At 37.5% G+C, this 23,454-nt stretch overlaps 1 protein-coding gene across 3 annotated transcripts in view; it reads left to right on the forward strand.

Moving 5' to 3' along the window:
* Positions 1-23,454, forward strand: part of bahcc1b (BAH domain and coiled-coil containing 1b) — a 108,549-nt gene that overhangs the window by 41,496 nt on the left and 43,599 nt on the right. For all 3 annotated transcript variants that reach the window (XM_016293618.1, XM_016293620.1, XM_016293619.1), the window contains one exon: positions 16,820-16,996. In XM_016293618.1, the coding sequence (XP_016149104.1) occupies positions 16,820-16,996 (177 nt within the window). The remainder of the gene's footprint in view (positions 1-16,819; positions 16,997-23,454) is intronic.

Genomic DNA, 23,454 nt, shown 5'->3' on the forward strand with positions numbered 1-23,454 from the left:
ATCTGATATTCCCTGGATAAGTCCTTGCCTCCTTTCCCATGCCGACACTCAGGATTGAACAGAGGGTGGATCGGGGGGACATGGAATGATATTTGGCCCCTGAGCCAAAGTGCTCTTGTGACAACAGGCCGATTAGCATGAAAACAAATGCTCGTAGCAGACAATTGAATTGTTCCCTGTTTGGAACAAATGGTGGCTTTGCTTGTTGCATGTAATTAGCCTAGCCGAGGCGGGCTGACAGCATCCATATGTCTGAGAGGGTGTGAGAGCGTGTGTGAGTTTACCGTAAGCACTGGAGCGTAGAGCGCTAGCCACTAGCGCAGCATTTTTAGCAGGAGAGGAGCCACAGGAAGCGGCAAAGGAGGAAGAGAGATTTAATGAGGTAGAGAGCACGAAAAATGACAATTCAACAAGATGCTGATCCCGGGGGAATGAGGGCGGGTTTTTCCTCATTAAAGTCCAGGGTGGTGTGGAGGGAGGGTGACAGGCGAGTAGACCTGTGATCTGGCCAGGTGGAAATCCATGTAAATAACATGGCTATTGAGGTTGAAATCAATGTGTCAGAGAAAAACTAGCAACAGAATAGTAGAATAGAGCAATAAAAGTAACATGAAGTATAAGGAGAGAAAGAAGAAGAAAACGTTCCTGTCTGACATGATTTTTTTTGTCCCAATCCATGAATGTAAGTGACGCCCCAGGAAGCCTCAGAAGTTTCTGCCTCAGAATAAAAATAACTAAAAAGACTTATATTTCACAATTTTAAAATTACCTTTATATCTCATAATGTGACTTTACATGACAATTTCAACTGTTTCTTATATATGCAACTTTATATTGCACAATGTGACTTTATATCACTTAATTGCAACTTTATGTTGTACAATGCAACTTGCAATATCACATAACTGCTACTTGGTTTCTCATTTTTGCAACTTTATATCATACAGTTTGACTCATGTTATTGCAACTGTTCTCTTTATATGTGACTTTATATTGCGTAATTGCAACTTTGTTTCTCATATTTGCAACTGTATATCACACAATGTGATTTTATTGCATAATTGCGGCTTTGTTTCTCATATTTGCGACTGTATTATATATTATATTATATATTGCAAAATGTGACTGTGACGAGTGGGGCGGGACCGAGAGCCGTGGGAACGGAGCGAGGCCGGTGGAGTAAGTGATAATGCACGACACCAGGCCTGGACCTCTCTCCTCCTGCACTGTCGTCACTCCTCCTTTTATCCTTCCGGAGGTCCTCCGTGGGACTTGAGACCAGTGAGCGGTGCAGGTGTTGTGCATTATCACTTACTCCACTGGCCTTGCTCCGTTCCCACAGCTCTCGGCCCCGCCCCACTCGTCACAGTGACTATTTTGCATAACTGCAAGTTTGTTTTCATATTTGCAAATTTATATCACACTATGTGACCTTATATCTCACATTTGCAACATTATTTCATGCAGTTGTGACTTTATATCTCCTGATTATGACCTTACATGCTACAATCTGACCATATCTCATAATGTGACTTTATATCTTGCTGTTGCAACAGTGATTTTATTTCATATTTTAAACTTCATCTTCCAGCTACTTTTTTTTATTTGTACTCTGAGTCAGAAACAGGCTTCCATAGATGGGAAAGAAGCAGGAAACAGCTCAAGTCAGATTCAAACCAGACCAAGTCTCCGATACCCGTGGAATCTCACTAGTTAAACTAGTTTAGAAACCTGGTCCACACACACCAGCATGCTAGCAAACGCCACAAAACGCCACGTATGCTGGTCTTGTTAGCAAAGGTAGATTAGCATGAATGTAGCAGAAAAGATGACTTTGCCCCTCCTGACCTAGTGTTCCTGCCATACCATGGTTAAGAGTGAAAGAGTTTATTGCTGTCTGTGCAAACTCATTTTTGGACAATGCGCTGTCTGTATGTGAGGCTTTGAGTTGACCCAGACTGCCGTGTTTGCATTGTAAAGCAGTGTGTGTGTGTGATTTTTATATGTGTGTATGGGTTTAATGTTTGACATTGTACTGCTGTGTTTATCCCCTTTCACTCTCTCTGTGTTTTCTTCTGAAGGTGGAGTGATTTTAGAAACCTGCTGATCATAGAGGGGTGTTTTCGCACCCAGGGGGGTTGATTCAAACATTCATACATGGAAATGGAAGGGCGGCAGTGCCAGCGGGGAGCTGTGTGTGTGTTGTGTCCTGGAGTGTGTGTACGTCTGCTCATCACCGCTATTGTTTTGTCTGCTCTGTTTGACTCTCATCTCTGAGTCTCACATGTACGCTCCCACACATACACACTCTCAGGATGTGTACTTACAGTAGTCTGGGTGTGATTTTTGATTGACAGCGACTGTTTGAATTGACTGGGTTCTTAATTAGAGGGCTGAAAACCTGTCGCTGATTTAAAGTGATACCCGTGTGAGTGCTGGCTTGTGTGAATGCTTTTAATTGATCCGCAATGGAGGCGTAACAGCTATTTGTCATATTTGAAAATGCGGTTGGACACGTCCTCCCGGTTTTCCAGACCAAAATTATATGTAGTCCGAATCCAACATCTGGAGGTGATGAATAGCAGCTACTAATTTTTATAAAACAGAGACAGCCTTTCAATTTCACCAGGGTTTTGTGGCTATGCCGGCTTATTAATGTTTTGTCCTTGTGGTTTTCGTCAGAAAATATGATCGTGAGTTTCTTGCCAGGTCTGAACCATTCTTGCCAAGCACTGTAACAGTCTCTCTGAAAATAATCTTAGGCCAGTACTCAAGGGCGATAGAGTTACCTTCAGCTGTCTGTGGCATAAACAGTAGTAAATCTCCATCACCTGCTTTCAGATGGAGTGGCATTTACTACACAGAGCTGTAGTTCACTGACAATTAGGCAATATCGCGTTCATTATCACAGATTGAATTGCCTGTGATAATGAACGCGATATTGCCTAATTGTCAGTGAACTACGGCTCTGTGTAGTGATGGAGATTTACTACTAATCACGGAACCGGCTTTACTGATGAGATGCGCATGACAATCGCATGTGATTAATTGCACAGCCCTACGTAATAGTCTTTTTTTTTGCTACCGGAAAGTCACATTTAAACGTTTTAATTTGAACAAAAAACCCAAACGTAAAACACTTTCGGTGATTAAATTTGTGTAATTGAACTCAGGTGATAGATTAAACCAGTTGTAATAACGTTTTTCATCAATGAGCCACTTCTTAATATTTCAGCCAAACAAGTTTTACATATTTCTACTCTAGCTCCATTTTTTTTCATGTTCTTGAAACAGACGCTGAAACAGTCAAAACACAAGAAGTGCTAATTAAATGATTTAGACACTCCAAAACTACTCTGACAACAAAATATCAGCAACCGAAAATATTTGGCCGAAATAAAATAAATAAATAAATAAATACATTTCGGACAAATATTTTCTGTTGACGAAATTTAGGCGCATCATTACATAAATAGTTGACCAGATAAGTGCCCCTATAGTGCCTCTTGTGGCAACTTTAGAACACAACATGTACTTGTTTAGCATTATGAATTGTATTTTGACACATTTCAGGTCGAACTTGAGTATAAAATCGAGCTTGCATAGCTAGGAGTGTTTTCATGTACTTGCATAGAGCGTCTTAAAGGGCTAAGCCTTTATCTTACCAGAAAACAAATGTACTTTTTTTTATTTGCATTACTCATTCACTTCATGGTGTTGCTTCTAGACTATCCATCATTGTTTTCTTTTTCTCTTTGGGTGGTGTGCAGTTCTGTTTCTTTACATGCACAATGCACTTTTACTGTCCAGCAAATGATGCTCCGTTGTTCCCGCCATCTGTGCTGTCTGTGCCTACACAAACACTCCGACCTGCAGACCTGGCTGTCGGACTTCACGTATAGATCTTTGGGCTTTTGGTTTTCTGCTGTGTTCTGTGCGCTTTCTGTCTACTCTTTTCTTTCATTGTTGCCGGTTTAAAATTCTCCCTTCTCCTATTTGTCTTTTTCTCAAATTGCCTTTCATCCTCTGCAACATATTATTTTATGCCTCTGTGTGAGTTATTTACTGGGGGTTGACGTACCTCATCCTGAGAAGCTGCATAGCTGTGTTTAATGATCCTTCCATAGGATGACCCACACTTGACACATAGACACACGCACCATTGTGATTCTGTGACTGCTCTCTGCCAAAAGTTTGTGGCGGTTCTGGGGTGTGGCGTGTCCCAATCCTCTGGGAATTAACTCACTTCCAGTCTGACCTCCTGTTTTAAAATACACAGATGAAGAGTTACACACTCACACACATACAAGACCACACACCCACTCATACGGCCTCTACCCGATTCCCAGGAGAAAACGCTTCCTCTGAGTTATAATTTAATTCATGACCAGGGAATACAACGGATGGCATATCCACACACATACAGGTTTGTTTTTATGGTTTATGGGGACTCTCCATAGGCGTAATGGTTTTTATACTGTACAAACCGTATTTTCTATTGCCCTACACCAACCCTACCCCTAAACCTACCCCTTACAGGAAACTTTCTGCATTTTTAGATATTCAAAAAAACTCATTCTGAATTATTTATAAGCCTTTTGAATTAAGGGGACACTGAAAATGTCCTCATAAATCACCTTCTCGTTGTAATACCTATGTCATACCCATGTTATTATACAAATGTGTGTCCTCATAAACCACATAAACATGCACACACACACACACACACACACACAACAGTCAAAGTTAAAAAATGTTTATGCATAAACCAATGACGAATTAAATGAAAATGTAAAATGCTAAAATAGCAAATCTGCCTTTTTGGCGCAATATTCACAAGTGACATCATTAGGGAGGAAATTTCACAGCAGCAGCCCGTCTAGTGGTTCTTGGAAAAATGGAGCATGTTCTTCACAGTTTGAGCTGTAGTTGTTAATCGGTCCGCCTTTTATTTCCTGCCTGTTTTGGTGTTCACTCACCAAAAGTAGAAATGTGCAGCAGCCGTTGTAGGTGTAAGCCGACCTTGATTCTTGCTTCCTCTCGTAGAGTACAATGTGGAGTTGTGATGTGATTAAGCGGATTTCTCTAAAGCCCTGTTCGGATGAAACTAGTTATCCCTGAGGAGAGTAGGGACATTTATGCTTCACAGATATTGTTGTATGATTGTAATCTTGTCCATTTGATTTCATTTCAATTAATTTTTTATCCACAACACTTTCTTGACCAAAAGGGAAAATTTTTCACTACTATATTTAACAATACATATTATGTTTAATTTACTGTTTATTTTACTATGAATGTATTGAAATGGCAAAAATCATGTATGAGAAATCGACTTGTTAATCACTAAAACCTTGACATCTGCCTTAGCTTTCCTTGGCAAGTTCACAAGTGTACCGATGATCCGAATGAATCATTTGTTCCAATTGAATCAGTTGGACTGATCTGATTCTTGAGTTAAACTTACTGAGGGGAAGATTATCAGCGAATGACTTAAATTTCAGTCTGTTCATCACGGCACGCAAAACTATTCTATCATTATATTTCTTTCAGCAGCATCCATACGAATGTAATTTTAGAGCGCAACCTGGGGATAGGCCTCCAGCGAGAGCGGGGTTATACATTCAGTGTCATGTTCATTTAAATCCTTCCTGTCTCTGCCATTTCTGTGTTTAGGAACAGAAATGATTAATGACTAATGCTACTTTTACATGTGGATTACCCTAAATACTCCCTTGTCAGTTTAGACTTATTCGCACAAGCGATCGGGCCAAAACCAAACGACTTCGAAAATATCCTCTCGTACGGCACGATCCCAAACTGACTGAAAACAAACAGGCAGTGAGAGAAGTGCACTGTTTCTGCAGACCCTGCCCTTCCTCCCTACCAAAGGCTATTTATTATGACTGTGAAGAGAGAAAATATTGGGGTTTTCTGGAGTGGCACATGTTTTGGGGGACAGCGAGATGTGGGGTTGTGTGACAGCGTGGAACCCAGCTATGTAAACAGTCTCACACTCCCCCATATCACACACATATGCGGTAACCACTCCCCTGACAAAACCCTTGATATGAAGTCTCTCATGCCCATCCTCCACTAGCTCTGCCATCTATGACGTATTCCAGTTCTCAATCTGATGCAGCTACAATATGTTGTGTGTGAGTGATATTTACAGTTGGACTTTTGTATTTGTGATTTTATGGAGCTTGCTTACTCCTTGCTTGGCCACTCACATTTGCATGTTTACCTAGTTTCTCTGCGGAGATATCTGTTGTCTTTAAATAAAGTACTGGATTCGTGTACCATATGTGCTGGGATCCTGTTTGTCCTATCAGGGATTATTTTGCAATATTGACTGGCTGACCGTACATCATCCCGCTTATTGCACAGCTACTTACAGAGTAAATAATGGACATATACAATATTGATGAGAAATTGTTTTATTGTTTTATTATGTGAGGAGAAAGAGGATACAGAGTGATGCAAGATACATTAACTGGCACAAAGTGCTGTGAATTACATAGTTTAGCCGTCTTTATATAAAATATTTGACCACAGACTGACCAATCAGAATCAGGTATTTCACTTTTTTTCCTTTCTGTTTATTGACACTAATAATATTGTCAAAATCTATTGACAATCATTTAAATAAATGTATACATACTTATTTTGCCTCAACTATCTAAAACTGTTATATTTTATATTATGTGTGTATGCAATGTATGCATGATTGTATTACAAAAATACATTATATATAATTAAAATATGTAGTTCATTTTATATTTTATTTCTTAATATATATATTTTTTTTCCAAACTATCCAATGTATCCATTTGTTTATTCATTTATTAAGAAAATAGAAAAGAAAAGTGTATAAAAAGAAAAATGTATAAAAAGCATATTTAAAATATGTTTGTATGCATGTATGTTTGTGTGCATGTATGCAGAAATATATCACAAAACTATAAAAAATATTCATTATAAATTTGTAATATGTATCTTATATAACATTTTATTTTTTAGGTAACACTTTATTTTAAGGTGTCCTTGTTACACATGTTACATGTACTTACTATTATAATAACAATAAATTATGCATAATTACCTGGAAGTAACCCGAATCCAAACCTTAATTCTAACCCTAACCTTATAGTAAGTACATGTAGTTAATTAATATTACTAAGTACTTAAATGTATAATTACACTGTAACAAGGACACCTTAAAATAAAGTGTAACCATTTTTATATTGCATTTTCATTCATTATCATTTTTATTACAGGAAAATATAAAATACAAAACATCTGTTTTAGTGCTGGGCGGTATACCGGTTCATACTGAATACCAGTGTTTATTTTTGTTATGATATTAATTTTTAAAATACCGCAATACCGGTGTATGTCACTTAAACAACGTTCGGAACGCAACACTGTTTGAAAGGGGTCCCTTTTCACTGTTGCACTGGGGTGAGGGAACAGCTGTATGTGTTACTAAAGGCTGATTTAAACTTCTGCGTCGGACCTACGCCGTAGCTTACGCATAGACGCACACGCATACGCCGTAGCCTGACGTGCACCTCTCCAAAAATCTAACAGCGCGTCAGTTCTACGCAGACCGCAAGCGCTGTGATTGGTCTGCAAGAACCCCTCCCTCCATATGTACTTGAGTTTTGTGTGTGTTTATGTGCACTTTAATATATTTTAATGTTAAACCTTCTTATATAAAATAAAACAAAGCAAAGAACAAGTGTCTTATCATTTATTATACTACATAGCATTATACATCAGTAGTTGCATTATACATCAGTAGTTGTCCACAACAAACAATGTTGATCTGCCGTGGTACAAGTCCTTGTGCAGATTGAAAGTATGCCATCTTCTCCTGTTCCGTTGTTGTCTCCTTTTTATAATTTTAAATAATTTTATGATTTGATATTTATTTGCCGCAGTCACGGCTATAATGCTTCTCCGACGAGCCGCTTCTTCTTCGGCTTTTGCCGTGGTACTGCGGGTTACACCAGCAACATGCCCGTGAACACTGCTGACTAGCGGTTTGCATGTGTACTGCACGTTGACGCGGACAACGACGCAGAAGTATAAATGAAAACTGACGCATAGCCTACGGCGTAAAGGCTACGGCGTAGGTCCGACGCAGAAGTATAAATCAGCCTTAAGTGTGAAAGTTCCGAAACTGAAGCTGTAGAACTAATAGAACGTGATGACACAGAAGAACTCATCCACAATATCCACATTGACCGCCACAAATATCCACCGCCCCCTGCCATCAGCTCACGCGTCTCACACACACGAGCACGACTTTAGCACTAGATTTAGCAACTTTCAGACCCTTTTAGCAGATTTTTTCCATAGAACCGTGATATAAATTTTTGGTCGTACCGTTCAGCACTGTTTATCTACTATATTTTATTTTTTATTTTAAACTATATAATGTATATATGTATGTTCAATTATTTATTTAATTTAAATGAAATGAATAAAATGAGAGAATTTTACATAGTTTAGGTAGATCTCTATTTCTCCTCTGTAGTTGTGGCAGCACTTGTGCTATCTCTGTCTGTTGAACTGAGTACTCAGCACCAGTAGACATAAACATCCTCCTGTGAAGAGGCGAGACTCACAGAGAGAGGGAGACAGCTGTTGTAATGTATACACACAGACCCATTAGAACCTCGAGCTGTTGTGTCTGCTGATGGATTGCACTTCATTTGGATCTCTGATTTAAACAAGTAACACATAATCCAAAACTCTGACTTGACTTTTTTCCCCACATCATGCTCTCTGTCTCTCTCTCCGTCGGTCTCTCACACACGTCTTGTTCCTCTGAAGGGCAGCGCTGGGGGACTCTCATTTGATGACAAGGCTGAACATGCACTTGTGCAGTTGGCGGTTACGTGAGTGTGTGTTTGTGTGTGGCAGACACACTCGGGACTCCCACTCTTCAGGATTCTTCCTTTTAATTCCTTAATTGGATTAATGTCGCTCTGAGCCTGGAATCAGGCGATTAGTATGCACATGACCCGATTTCCTTAAGCGCTCACACAAGAGTCACTCTCTCTCGTTCAGCCGCGTTTCGCACCACGGACGTAAATAAACACACATTCCCATTGGGGATCCGCCTGACAAGACAGCATCATCCTTTATAGCTCACTGTATTCCCGCCGTAATGACTCTGCCGCTGGTTTTTCACAGCGACTGGGCTTCCCCAGGTTCAGCACGCCGCCCCACACACGCCGTTTGGACTTTTTTTTGGCAGTTACGTTTCTTTTTAGACCTCCCACCATCCTTTCCTTTCCTCCAATCCCTCTGTTCATGTATCAACAGTGTTTAATTTCTGCAGTTTGGTTTATTAGAGGTGGTGGAAAGAGGGGGAAGTTAGTAGGATGGGTGCAGGCAATAATTTCAGCCTTTGCAGCTGACGCTCGGCCCACGGCGCGCTCGAGACGGAGGAAAAGAGAGAGAAAAAAAGTCAATAAAGCAAAGCAAACAAGCGGAAACGTTTTATTAAAGGGAAGTTGGCGGAGGGCATAGAGGAGAGGAGGAGCGAGGCTTTATATGCCGTTCAGTACAGTGGGGGTAGTGCAAACCAGACTTCTGACTTATGGTGTAAAGTCTGGTCCACTTTGCTGCATATTTTGGCCAAAATGCTGAATTCAGTTTGCTTTTGTCCGAATTTGGCATTTAGATGGCAATCCGGTGATTTGTTCTTCCTCTCAAGCTCTCATAATATTAACCTGGTGCCGTGTAAACACTGTTTTGTTTCCCTCAGACTGAACCTGTGCACCGCACTTGTATTGCTGTTGCTATGAGTTTCATTTAGTGCTTTCTAGTTTTGTGTTCAGCAGGCGGTCAGTGTCAGCGGTCTGCAGGTGTGCTGTCCGAGGCAGAGATTACTGGGCTACATGCTGGCCAGTTGAATCATGCCGGAGGTTTTAGGTTCATGTATGGTGATGGTCTTAAACCAGGCCAGAGTGGATCTGGTTTCCTTTTCTTTCTGCTTTCATTAATTTTCATTAAATGAATCATAGATCTAATATTTAGATTTTCCCAAGTCTCCAGGAGTTCAGGGCAGAATGAGTGGCTGCGGTGGTTTTCAGATTTTTTTCGTTATAATGCTGTGTTAATCTCGACAAATTTACAAAAAAATTATGTTTTTGTCGACAAGATAAATAATTGCATAAATTTTAATTGAAATATGTAGATTTTTTCTGACAAAGTATAATTTAATTGGTGCTGTCAAATGATTAATCGCAATTAATCGCATCCAAAATAAAAGTTTTTGTTTACATAATATACAGTATGTGTGTGTACTGTGTATATTTATTATGCATATATAAATACACACACATGCATGTATATTTCAGAAAAATATGTTTTGTTTACATATTAAATATATTTCTATATAATATAAATTATATGAATATAAATATATACATGTAAAACATGTAAATATTTTCAAAATATATACTGTATGTGTGTATTTATATAATAAATATAAACAGTACACACATATATTATGCACACAAAAACTTTTATTTTGGATGCGATTAATCGTTTGACAGCACTAAATTTAATATAAAATGTTTAAAATGAATAAAATGAGAGAATTTTACATAGTTTAGGTAGATCTCTATTTCTCCTCTGTAGTTGTGGCAGCACTTGTGCTATCTCTGTCTGTTGAACTGAGTACTCAGCACCAGTAGACATAAACATCCTCCTGTGAAGAGGCGAGACTCACAGAGAGAGGGAGACAGCTGTTGTAATGTATACACACAGACCCATTAGAACCTCGAGCTGTTGTGTCTGCTGATGGATTGCACTTCATTTGGATCTCTGATTTAAACAAGTAACACATAATCCAAACCTCTGACTTGACTTTTTTTCCCCCATTATGCTCTCTGTCTCTCTTTCCGTTGGTCTCTTACACAAGTCTTGCTCCACTGAAGGGCAGCGCTGGGGGACTCTCATTTGATGACAAGGCTGAATATGCACTTGTGCAATTGGTGGTTACGTGAGTGTGTGTTTGTGTGTGGCAGACACACTCGGGACTCCCACTCTTCAGGATTCTTCCTTTTAATTCCTTAATTGGATTAATGTCGCTCTGAGCCTGGAATCAGGCGATTAGTATGCACATGACCCGATTTCCTTAAGCGCTCACACAAGAGTCACTCTCTCTCGTTCAGCCGCGTTTCGCACCACGGACGTAAATAAACACACATTCCCATTGGGGATCCGCCTGACAAGACAGCATCATCCTTTATAGCTCACTGTATTCCCGCCGTAATGACTCTGCCGCTGGTTTTTCACAGCGACTGGGCTTCCCCAGGTTCAGCACGCCGCCCCACACACGCCGTTTGGACTTTTTTTTGGCAGTTACGTTTCTTTTTAGACCTCCCACCATCCTTTCCTTTCCTCCAATCCCTCTGTTCATGTATCAACAGTGTTTAATTTCTGCAGTTTGGTTTATTAGAGGTGGTGGAAAGAGGGGGAAGTTAGTAGGATGGGTGCAGGCAATAATTTCAGCCTTTGCAGCTGACGCTCGGCCCACGGCGCGCTCGAGACGGAGGAAAAGAGAGAGAAAAAAAGTCAATAAAGCAAAGCAAACAAGCGGAAACGTTTTATTAAAGGGAAGTTGGCGGAGGGCATAGAGGAGAGGAGGAGCGAGGCTTTATATGCCGTTCAGTACAGTGGGGGTAGTGCAAACCAGACTTCTGACTTATGGTGTAAAGTCTGGTCCACTTTGCTGCATATTTTGGCCAAAATGCTGAATTCAGTTTGCTTTTGTCCGAATTTGGCATTTAGATGGCAATCCGGTGATTTGTTCTTCCTCTCAAGCTCTCATAATATTAACCTGGTGCCGTGTAAACACTGTTTTGTTTCCCTCAGACTGAACCTGTGCACCGCACTTGTATTGCTGTTGCTATGAGTTTCATTTAGTGCTTTCTAGTTTTGTGTTCAGCAGGCGGTCAGTGTCAGCGGTCTGCAGGTGTGCTGTCCGAGGCAGAGATTACTGGGCTACATGCTGGCCAGTTGAATCATGCCGGAGGTTTTAGGTTCATGTATGGTGATGGTCTTAAACCAGGCCAGAGTGGATCTGGTTTCCTTTTCTTTCTGCTTTCATTAATTTTCATTAAATGAATCATAGATCTAATATTTAGATTTTCCCAAGTCTCCAGGAGTTCAGGGCAGAATGAGTGGCTGCGGTGGTTTTCAGATTTTTTTCGTTATAATGCTGTGTTAATCTCGACAAATTTACAAAAAAATTATGTTTTTGTCGACAAGATAAATAATTGCATAAATTTTAATTGAAATATGTAGATTTTTTCTGACAAAGTATAATTTAATTGGTGCTGTCAAATGATTAATCGCAATTAATCGCATCCAAAATAAAAGTTTTTGTTTACATAATATACAGTATGTGTGTGTACTGTGTATATTTATTATGCATATATAAATACACACACATGCATGTATATTTCAGAAAAATATGTTTTGTTTACATATTAAATATATTTCTATATAATATAAATTATATGAATATAAATATATACATGTAAAACATGTAAATATTTTCAAAATATATACTGTATGTGTGTATTTATATAATAAATATAAACAGTACACACATATATTATGCACACAAAAACTTTTATTTTGGATGCGATTAATCGTTTGACAGCACTAAATTTAATATAAAATGTTTAAATATTTAGTTTAATTTACTTTTCAACTTCATTATTTTTGTTGTTATAAAATGTTAATATTGTCAACAAATTTACAGTCAAATTTTAGTTAAAGAAACATTTGTTTGTCAAGATGAAAATGTTGATTTTAATTAAAATTAGTTAAAATATGGGGTGGAAATGCAAGATATTTTTATTTATTTATTTTTTTTTCTATAACTTGATATAAATGTATATATATAAATTGTTTAAATATTACATTTTCTTTTCAACTAAATAATTGTTGTGTTTTTTTAAAGCACAATGTTAATCTTGTCAACATAATTACTGTAAAAATTGATTTTTGTAAAGAAAAATGTGCATCGATTTTAATTGAAATATACAGTTTGTGAAAATAGAAGGTGAAAACGCTTCTTTATCTTCAAAAAATATATTTTTTGAAGATAAAGAAGCGTTTTCACCTTCTATTTTCACAAACTGTATATTTCAATTAAAATCGATGCACATTTTTCTTTACAAAAATCAATTTTTACAGTAATTATGTTGACAAGATTAACATTGTGCTTTAAAAAAACACAACAATTATTTAGTTGAAAAGAAAATGTAATATTTAAACAATTTATATATATACATTTATATCAAGTTATAGAAAAAAAAATAAATAAATAAAAATATCTTGCATTTCCACCCCATATTTTAACTAATTTTAATTAAAATCAACATTTTCATCTTGACAAACAAATGTTTCTTTAACTAAAATTTGACTGTAAATTTGTTGACAATATTAACATTTTATAACAACAAAAATAATGAAGTTGAAAAGTAAATTAAACTAAATATTTAAACATTTTATATTAAATTTAGTGCTGTCAAACGATTAATCGCATCCAAAATAAAAGTTTTTGTGTGCATAATATATGTGTGTACTGTTTATATTTATTATATAAATACACACATACAGTATATATTTTGAAAATATTTACATGTTTTACATGTATATATTTATATTCATATAATTTATATTATATAGAAATATATTTAATATGTAAACAAAACATATTTTTCTGAAATATACATGCATGTGTGTGTATTTATATATGCATAATAAATATACACAGTACACACACATACTGTATATTATGTAAACAAAAACTTTTATTTTGGATGCGATTAATTGCGATTAATCATTTGACAGCACCAATTAAATTATACTTTGTCAGAAAAAATCTACATATTTCAATTAAAATTTATGCAATTATTTATCTTGTCGACAAAAACATAATTTTTTTGTAAATTTGTCGAGATTAACACAGCATTATAACGAAAAAAATCTGAAAACCACCGCAGCCACTCATTCTGCCCTGAACTCCTGGAGACTTGGGAAAATCTAAATATTAGATCTATGATTCATTTAATGAAAATTAATGAAAGCAGAAAGAAAAGGAAACCAGATCCACTCTGGCCTGGTTTAATACACACACATGCATGTATATTTCAGAAAAATATGTTTTGTTTACATATTAAATATATTTCTATATAATATAAATTATATGAATATAAATATATACATGTAAAACATGTAAATATTTTCAAAATATATACTGTATGTGTGTATTTATATAATAAATATAAACAGTACACACATATATTATGCACACAAAAACTTTTATTTTGGATGCGATTAATCGTTTGACAGCACTAAATTTAATATAAAATGTTTAAATATTTAGTTTAATTTACTTTTCAACTTCATTATTTTTGTTGTTATAAAATGTTAATATTGTCAACAAATTTACAGTCAAATTTTAGTTAAAGAAACATTTGTTTGTCAAGATGAAAATGTTGATTTTAATTAAAATTAGTTAAAATATGGGGTGGAAATGCAAGATATTTTTATTTATTTATTTTTTTTTCTATAACTTGATATAAATGTATATATATAAATTGTTTAAATATTACATTTTCTTTTCAACTAAATAATTGTTGTGTTTTTTTAAAGCACAATGTTAATCTTGTCAACATAATTACTGTAAAAATTGATTTTTGTAAAGAAAAATGTGCATCGATTTTAATTGAAATATACAGTTTGTGAAAATAGAAGGTGAAAACGCTTCTTTATCTTCAAAAAATATATTTTTTGAAGATAAAAAATCTAGTTTAAATTCATATAACTAAATATTTAAATATTTTTCTCATAAATTTTTTTTCCAATTAGATGCTGTTTTAGAGTAAAATTGACTATAATTAATAAATGTGACATGTTGAAATATTGAATTATTCTATGACTTAAACAAAAACATATACACTATGACTACGACAAAAACACACATAGAAAAATTAACAAAGTCTTATATTTTTGACTAGAAAAGACCCTTTTAAAGTGGTGGATTTTTCCAGATTTGAGGTGAACACACCCATAAAGCATTGGCAAATAGTGACTACAGTGCTCTCGGAGAACACAGGCCTTTCATTTCGGTAGTAAAGCCCGTGGGAAGGTGGTGGGGACATTTGGGAGGAGAAGACTGGGAAATGTGCTGGGAATTCTGTAGCTTCGATTATACCGTTTCATGTAGCAGGAAACTGTTCCTAGACCAGCGCAAAAAGCCTGCTTTCTTTCATCCTGAGGCGAGTGAGTGGGTGAGAGGAGACAAAGTGTCTTGACGGCTGTGATCCCAGCATCCACCTGGCCTGGTGCTCTGTTTATCTTGTGAGAGCAGTCATTTAGTAATTTCACACCCATAAACGTCTTCCTTAACCTCATCCTTTTCACCCACGTTAATTAACTTTTATCAGTTTAGGAAATGAAACCGCACTCGCCTTCACCTCGCTGTTTAATTGGTGGTGTTGGTTGTTTTAGAGGACATGAGGGCAGAGTCTTTGTCAGGGGAGACAAACAGGAAACCACAGCGGTATGCACTGAAACTAACATCACATGTGGTGTTTTTTTCATCTGCACAGAATTCACTGTTGTTGATCTTGTAAATGTTATGCAGACATCGTCTTCAGCGCAAATCGTTCTATTAAATTTCGTGTTTAATAGGCTGATTTGATGATTCTATATGCTGCATCGCACCACAAGCGAATTGTCTCCGGTGAGCTGCCTTATCTTTAAATTACATTGTCTAAAGTTTATTAAAGTCGTGCCTCTGTAGCATATAGGTTAATCAAGCTTATTGGAGCATTGCAAATTCGCTTTGTTTCTTTCGCTGCTGAGAAAAACAAAAGATGTGTGTGGAAATATAATGACCGTCCATTTGGTTTGTATGTATTGTGCATGTGTAATGGATTTGATTTAACCCTTGTTGGCTTGAATGTATAAAGTCTTGCACATTTTCCTTCAGGGATGAATAAAGTTGTATCTCTTTGATGCTCTTCGATCCAGGGTTTCCTCATTATCATTCCATCACCCTCTTTTTCACTCTCTCTTTTGTGTGCGTCTGTGTTTTGGGGGATGTAGGTCAGTGGTTCTCAACATGGTTTTGCTTCAGGACTCAGATCAAGTCCATTTTAAAAGTCTGTTGTTTTCTACACTAACTGTGGTTTGTTGCAGCATTTAGCATTATTTTGTCAGACAGAAACCCATCTTTGGGTGTCATGTGGTAATCATTATTTGGATGAGAGTGTATTACAGCCTGTTTCTTGTTCTCCTTTGTAGGTCTTGTCGCAAAGTGAGTGAGTGCGTGTGTGTGTGTGAGAGAGAGAGAGAGAGAGAGAGAGAGAGAGAGAAAGAGGCTACAGCAGACAGATCACAGGGACTTCATTAACTGTGTATTAGAACAGACTGCACACTTATGTTCCAAAACTCTCTCTCTCTTTCATTTTAGCGTCTCATACCACTATTTTTGTATCTCTCTCTCTCTGTCTCTCTCTCTCTCTCTCATTAACTTTTATTCTTGATAATTCATTTAGTCTTTCCCCACAATTGCACTCTATTTCTGTCTAATTTATTTAGAACGATTATTTTTGGCTGAATGTTAGAATTTTGTACATTTATCAAATCATCATGAATTGTCTCTTTATAATGGCTGCACTGTAATTGTAATTTTCAATAATTCAATTCAATAATACTGTCATTTTAAGAATTGGTCTGATTTTGTACCATTTGTAATTTTGTCCTGCAGGCAGTGGACTGATAGGGAACTCCTCTGCCTCCTTCATGGGAACGTTTCTGGCCAGCAGTCTGGGCTCTCCTCCCTCACACCCCAGCGGACCCCCATCATCCCCCTCTTCTCCACCCTATCGCTCTGGACCACACTCCACAGCCCCGTCACAGATCTGGTTCCCACACTCACATGAAGGTGATCTATCTATCCGTCTGTGTGTCTGTTCTATCTGTCATTATGTTGATCATTTTATCTAATTGTATCTATAGTTCTAAGTATCCTTCTATCTATTATGTCCATCTGTCTGTTATGTCTATTGTTCTGTCTATCTATCGATCTATCATTCTATCTGTCTATCTGCGTCTGTCTGTAGTTCTTTCCATGTATTTTTCTCTATCTATCTATCTATCTATCTATCTATCTATCTATCTATCTATCTATCTATCTATCTATCTATCTATCTATCTATCTTTCTTTCTTTCTACCGTCCGTCCGTCTGTCTTTTTCTCCATTGTTCTGTCTGCGGTATCTGTAGAAATACCCAGCATGCTTTCTAATACAGACAAAAGCACAATTTACAGTATGTTTGAGAGTCAGTGTGCTGTGCTATATTAGAGTACAGGCTTCTTCATTTCAGTTTTTTATGCATATGATCTGGAACGTGTTTTCCCCTTGCAAGCACTCAGTCTGCTTATATTTAAATTTAGACTGTCCATAATGTGCAATATGTTCTTTTGAATGTATATAGCTCTTTATATAAATGTTTATGCCTTGAGTGTGTGTGTAAGCATAGCGTGTATTTGTGTTAACATGCGCACATGGCTGTTCTTTTTAAAATTGTATGCACAGCTGAGCACTTGCTATTGGTATTTTCACAGATCCGTGTACAACCGCGTACAAGTGTGTGTGTGTATCGGTGCGGGTTAACTGCTCTGTATCTGCGGAGCTCTTGGCAGCTGGCAGAATGGAACAGTAATTGTGGTTGGCAGCGAACACAGTGGTGTTACTGCTGGCACCCAGCGCTACTGTAACTGAATGACTGAACAAATCTGCGCGTGCGAGACGGAACGAGAGAGTTAGAGGGAGAGGGGAAAAAAATACGGCGCCGTAGCCGTCCTAGCGCATACTCTGCTGCGCACGGAGCTTTATATATACCATCAATAACCTTACAACAATAACAATAATCATAACTATAATGATGATGCTTCTGGTTACCACCATAAAAATAATAATAATAATAATAATAAAACTAATAACAATAATATTAATAACAGAATGTGTCTATAATGATGCAAACGACCCCATCGTGATGATAAGAGCTCATTATCTGAATCAGTCTTTAATTGTGCTTAGCCCCTCGAAGCAGCTGATTGGATAGCTCCGTTTCCCCCCCAGCCGTGTCCCTGCGCTCCTTCCTTCATTTGCATAAAAATCATGTCATCAAAACGAGCCATGCAATTACCCCAGCCCCGTTCCCCTGGAGACGGTCCAGCTACCGATGATGTGACGCCCCACCTGACCCATTAGGCCAAGGGGGTGAAGGGGGAGGACAGGAGAGAAAATCGCTAGTTGATTGGATGCAGCGGGATCTCCTGTGTGGTCTGGGAAATTGTTAATTAATATTCATTAAATTTATTAGGATGGTGCTGTAATGTCTGTTGGCAATTTAGTAAATTACCTTAAAAGCAAAAAATAAAAAATAAAAGCGAGGAAATGCATTTTGAGCATCATTGTGATGGGATTTTATGGGGAAGTTGGGCTATGGTTGTCTGGTCACCTGACTGCCAAGAGACGTTGCAATGAGGCTCAACATTAGAGGCTCCTATTTTTGGGGGTTGATGTGGGGTTTCCTCAGCCAGACCCAGGGGTCTCGTGACCCTCACGGTTAAACCCAACAGCAACGGTCTACTTCCTGCTCAGACAACTGACAGTCACACAGGGGGTGTGCATCTGTGTGGGTACGTGAATGCGGTTTTAACTGAGAGATGCTGAGGGTTAGAAGCATCACCACAGGGAGGTGCTGGCTTCCGGACTCTGCTAAGCATGTGTGTGTGTGTGTGTGTGTCCTCTCTGCCTTTTGGCCCCTCGGCTCCTCTTTTGGCTATGAACAGTTTGTGGTCAGGCACCGCTTTTCAGTGCCTCCTTTATCTCCCCCGGTCAGGTGTGTGTGTGTACGTGTGTGTAAATGTGTATCTGAGAAAGTCTGTGTTTGTAGTCATATCATAAAAATAAGCCAACGATGAGACATGCTGGCTCATCCTAACTGATAACCAGATAACTAAACGCCCAACCGCCCCATGGCAGACAGATCAGCCAAAGGTGTGTGTTTTCCATACAAAAAAACACAAGATATGGAATGGACTCAAACCGTTATACTCAAAATATTCAAAACTTGCTTTTTTCTTCTTCCATGGAACATAATTAGAGTTATTTACAATGCATTTTCTATGCAAAGTAAATATAATAACTGTCAAACTCCAGAAAGGATATAGAAACACCATAAAAGTGGTTGACGTCTATAATAGCTTCTGGCAAATAGACTGACATTTAAGTCATTACACAATGATAATCTTCCCCTTTCAGTGTTATGGAAGTAGACAACTCTATTTTCCCATATTTTAACGTACATCCAAGTGTAATGGAAAAAAATGTAGGGCAGGGACTTGCTTCTGTCCATTGTTTGGATGATGGTTAAGATATTTTAATTAACATTTTTGAGGTAAAAAAAGAGAAAGCAACACATGCATGGATAAATCGTTCACAATTAGTTAAATATGTATTTTCATTTTAATTTCATGCCAGTTTTGAGTGCTGTGACTGAATCGAATAAGTGAGTTGAATTCGAGAACCGAATCCAGTTTCCATGTCACTGAATCATTTCAAAAAGAGAATTTTTCTAATTTTACAAACCAAATAACACAATTCAAAGATCTGACACAAATTAACGATTCATTTGCATTCTGTCTGTCATGAACTCTCAAGATTTTCAGTGAATAATGACTTAATTTTTGGTTTTATTTACACTCAAAGCTATCGTATGATTTCAAAATATATAGAATACAGCCCAGGAGTTATATGAATCACTTTTATGATACTTTCATGGTGCTTTTTGTGATTTTGTAACTTGACAGCCCCATTTACATTCATTATACTGAAAATAGTTTAATCGTTTCATTTAAATAAACTAATTTAGTTGACTAACTTAAAAAAAATTTTTTTTTTAAATGTAGCTAAAATAAATTGTTTGCAACCGCTTGCCTTAAAAAAAAATTTGTATCATTTTTTTTAGTGTGGAAGAAAGATACTCATATAGGTTTAGGTTTCATACAGGTCATGACATGAGGATGAGTACATTTTGGGGATGAGCTGTCCCTTTAATTCTAAGCATGCTTGTCAGAGTGAATTTAGAATTAAGATTTTAAATGGTGCTATTTTTAACCTTTTCCATAAATGCTTTCCTGTAACACTAAAGTGAGGCTGTGTGTGTACACACATCAAGTTAAAAGCAACCTGGACACCTGTTTTCCCATCTGTGTGAGCCCTCTGAGAAACATCAGGTTGTGATTGTGCCTGACCAGAGGATGCTTGTGTTTAATCTATCCCTCTTTCTTTCGCGCACACACTCGCACACAATTGTGCCCTCTAAATCCTCTAAACAAGTGTTGTGAGAGGCATTAACCGCACAGCTGAGTGCTTCGCTGGGTGTTAATGTAAAACGCCTGGAGCAGGTAGAAGTGAAGTCGGAACAGCAAAAGCTCTAAGATTTAATATTTTGAGTGCATGTAAGTGTGTTAGGTAGGTCTGCGCAGTACGTTTGTGCGAGAGAGAAAAGGAGAGCGAGGGAGTTGGCTCAAAGCAACAGAGAGGGGATCACCTTTGAAGTCCCAGCTGGTGGAGGAAGCCAGGCTTGGCACGTTGCATGCAGTGACTGTGAATATGTGTGTGTGTGTGGACTGTGTTTAGCCTGGGAAAAGACATGGAGACAGTTTGTATATTTCATAATAAATGAGAGTGTAAGAGGAAAATAATTGGTTACAGTAGCTCATGTACACCCGCTCAAATATATGTTCTCCCACACACACACACACACTCTGTCCAAATGATTGTTTTTAAGGACTGAATCCAGGAAGCCCCAATCGGCATGCTGCCAGCTGGCCATACTCCAGTGTCGGGCGCCCAGCCAACACACAGATCTGCCACCCGAGACTCTCTCTCTCTCTTTTTCATACATACTCTCTTTCTCATTGTCCATCTTTCTTTTATCTCTCACACATTCAATACCTGAGTTCTTTCTCCTTGATGTTCTGAACCACTCTTCCTCTACATTAATGTTTTTCTCGTTCCTTTCTCTTTTTTCCACTTTATCCACGCCTCTTCCCTTTTCAAACTTTTTTCCATCATTTGTTGCTTTGAGGTTGTAACATCTTCTCTTATTATTGATTATCGATAGCCCATCATCTCTCATTTTCTTTTTTCCACCTCTTCTTTAATTCTTTTACTCTCTCTCTCTCTCTCTCTCTCTCTCTATATATATATATATATATATATGTGTGTGACCCTGGACCACAAAACCAGTCATAAGTAGCACGGGAAAATTTGTAGCAATAGCCAAAAATACACTGTATGGGTCAAAATGATAAATTTTTCTTTTATACCAAAAATCATTAGGATATTAGGTAAAGATCATGTTCCATTAAGATATTTTGTAAATTTCCTACCATAAATATATCAAAACTTAATTTTTGATTAGTAATATGCATTGCTAAGGACTTCATTTGGACAACCTTAAAGGCGATTTTCTCAATATTTAGATTTTTTTTCACCCTCAGATTCCAGATATTAAAATAGTTTTATCTCAGCCAAATATTCAATATATAATTTCAAACAATTGACCCTTATGGTTTTGCGGTCCAGGGTCACAAATATGTCATCTGAAAGCTGAATAAATAAGCTTTGTGTGTATATATATGTTTAAGATTTTTTAATGCCTTAAAGGGGTCATATGACGTTGCTAAAAGAACGTTATTTTGTGTATTTGGTATAATGCAATGTTATTTATGCGGTTTAAGGTTAAAAAAACATTATTTTCCACATACTGTACATTATTGTTACTCCTCTATGCCCCGCCTTTCTGAAACGCGTTGATTTTTACAAAGCTCATCGTTCTGAAAAGTGAGGTGTACACTGATTGACCAGCTATCCAGTGCGTTGTGATTGGCCGAATACCTCAAGCGTGTGACGGAAATGTTACGCCCCTTACTATACTGTGATGCCCTGTCTGGCCGGAGCGACGAGACAAAAACATTAAAACCCATTATAAACGAGGCATTTGTTGCATCCAGTGGGGACATAATTACTGATTATAATGGCTTATACTGTTTTTTTATGTGTTGCATTGCATCGCGCCGTGTAAACATAAAACCATGTCTGCATTTGTGATCGGAGAAACGACAAACAACAAGCGCTACTCTGCACTGCTCAAAACTCACGTTTGAATCATCAGTGGCAAATTCTTTAAATATGAAAACGTACTTACAGTCTGTGAGTCAGAACAGACAGCATTGTAGTCTACTCTCCCAGGTTCAGGAAACAGTCCTCCATAAAATGCGCTGCACACATCTGAATATTTGGGTTGAACTGTTCTGGAACAGTGTTGTAAATACAACTTAACCACTGATTTCTAGTTGTGTCCTCTTTTGGAAGGCCAAACAAAGTAGTTTCGCTTTCACAACGAAACACACAGTATCTACACGACATGGCGGTGGCAACAATACTACAGCGAGAATCAAAGTTACGCCTTCTTTCTTTGGGCATACATTTGGGCGCATACATTTTATGCAAATCTTTCCACACAGTGATGTAGACATGTGGGGGCGTGTTTAAATGAGGCGTTTTAGGAGGGCGTGGACGAGTCTTAACTTTTATAAAGAAGATCTCTTTGGGTTTGAGACTTTAGTCTTTGCAACTTTGGGGATCTTGTCTATGCACGAACAGCTTGTAACAGTCCAAAGAGAAAGGAAAACTTGAAATTGCATCATATGACCCCTTTTAAAAATCAGTTCAGCTGCATGTTATCTCAGTCCATTGTTCTCCATCTAGATTTTTTATGTAAATTATCCCTTAGTCTATAATGAACAATATAACTTACTAAAAATAATTGTTTATATTAATTATAATTATTATTCAATTAAATTCAAGTTTATTTGTATAGAGCTTTTCACAATGCAAATAGTTGCAAAGCAGCTTTACCGAAAATCTTTTAGTAGTAACTTATCAGTGGTGACTGTCTCAAGTTGATGCCCATATTATTATGTAACAATAAATGTAATTACTAATTAAACATTGGCATCTTTTATTGTATTTCTGTTCTTGCCATTTTATTAAAGCAATAAGGCATTTGAGGCTGTACGTTACAGTGGTTTTACCACAGATTTTAAAGAAAAGCGGCCTTGTGTGACTTATTGCGTCTTTTTTCCTGCAACCACAGTGGCCACATTCTGCAGCCGTTGATTCAGCACATCTCGCAATTAACAGAGCTGACAAGATCCCCTCCTCTCCTCCTCCTCTTCCCCTCTCTGTTCTGCTCTCTCCTCCCTCCGTCTGCCTGCTTCGTTCTGCTGCTTCGCTTCAATTAGAGGGTTAGATGGGCACAT

This window comes from Sinocyclocheilus grahami, unplaced genomic scaffold (assembly GCF_001515645.1).
Source record: "Sinocyclocheilus grahami isolate Dianchi unplaced genomic scaffold, SAMN03320097.WGS_v1.1 scaffold305.1, whole genome shotgun sequence".
Lineage (NCBI taxonomy): Eukaryota > Metazoa > Chordata > Actinopteri > Cypriniformes > Cyprinidae > Sinocyclocheilus > Sinocyclocheilus grahami.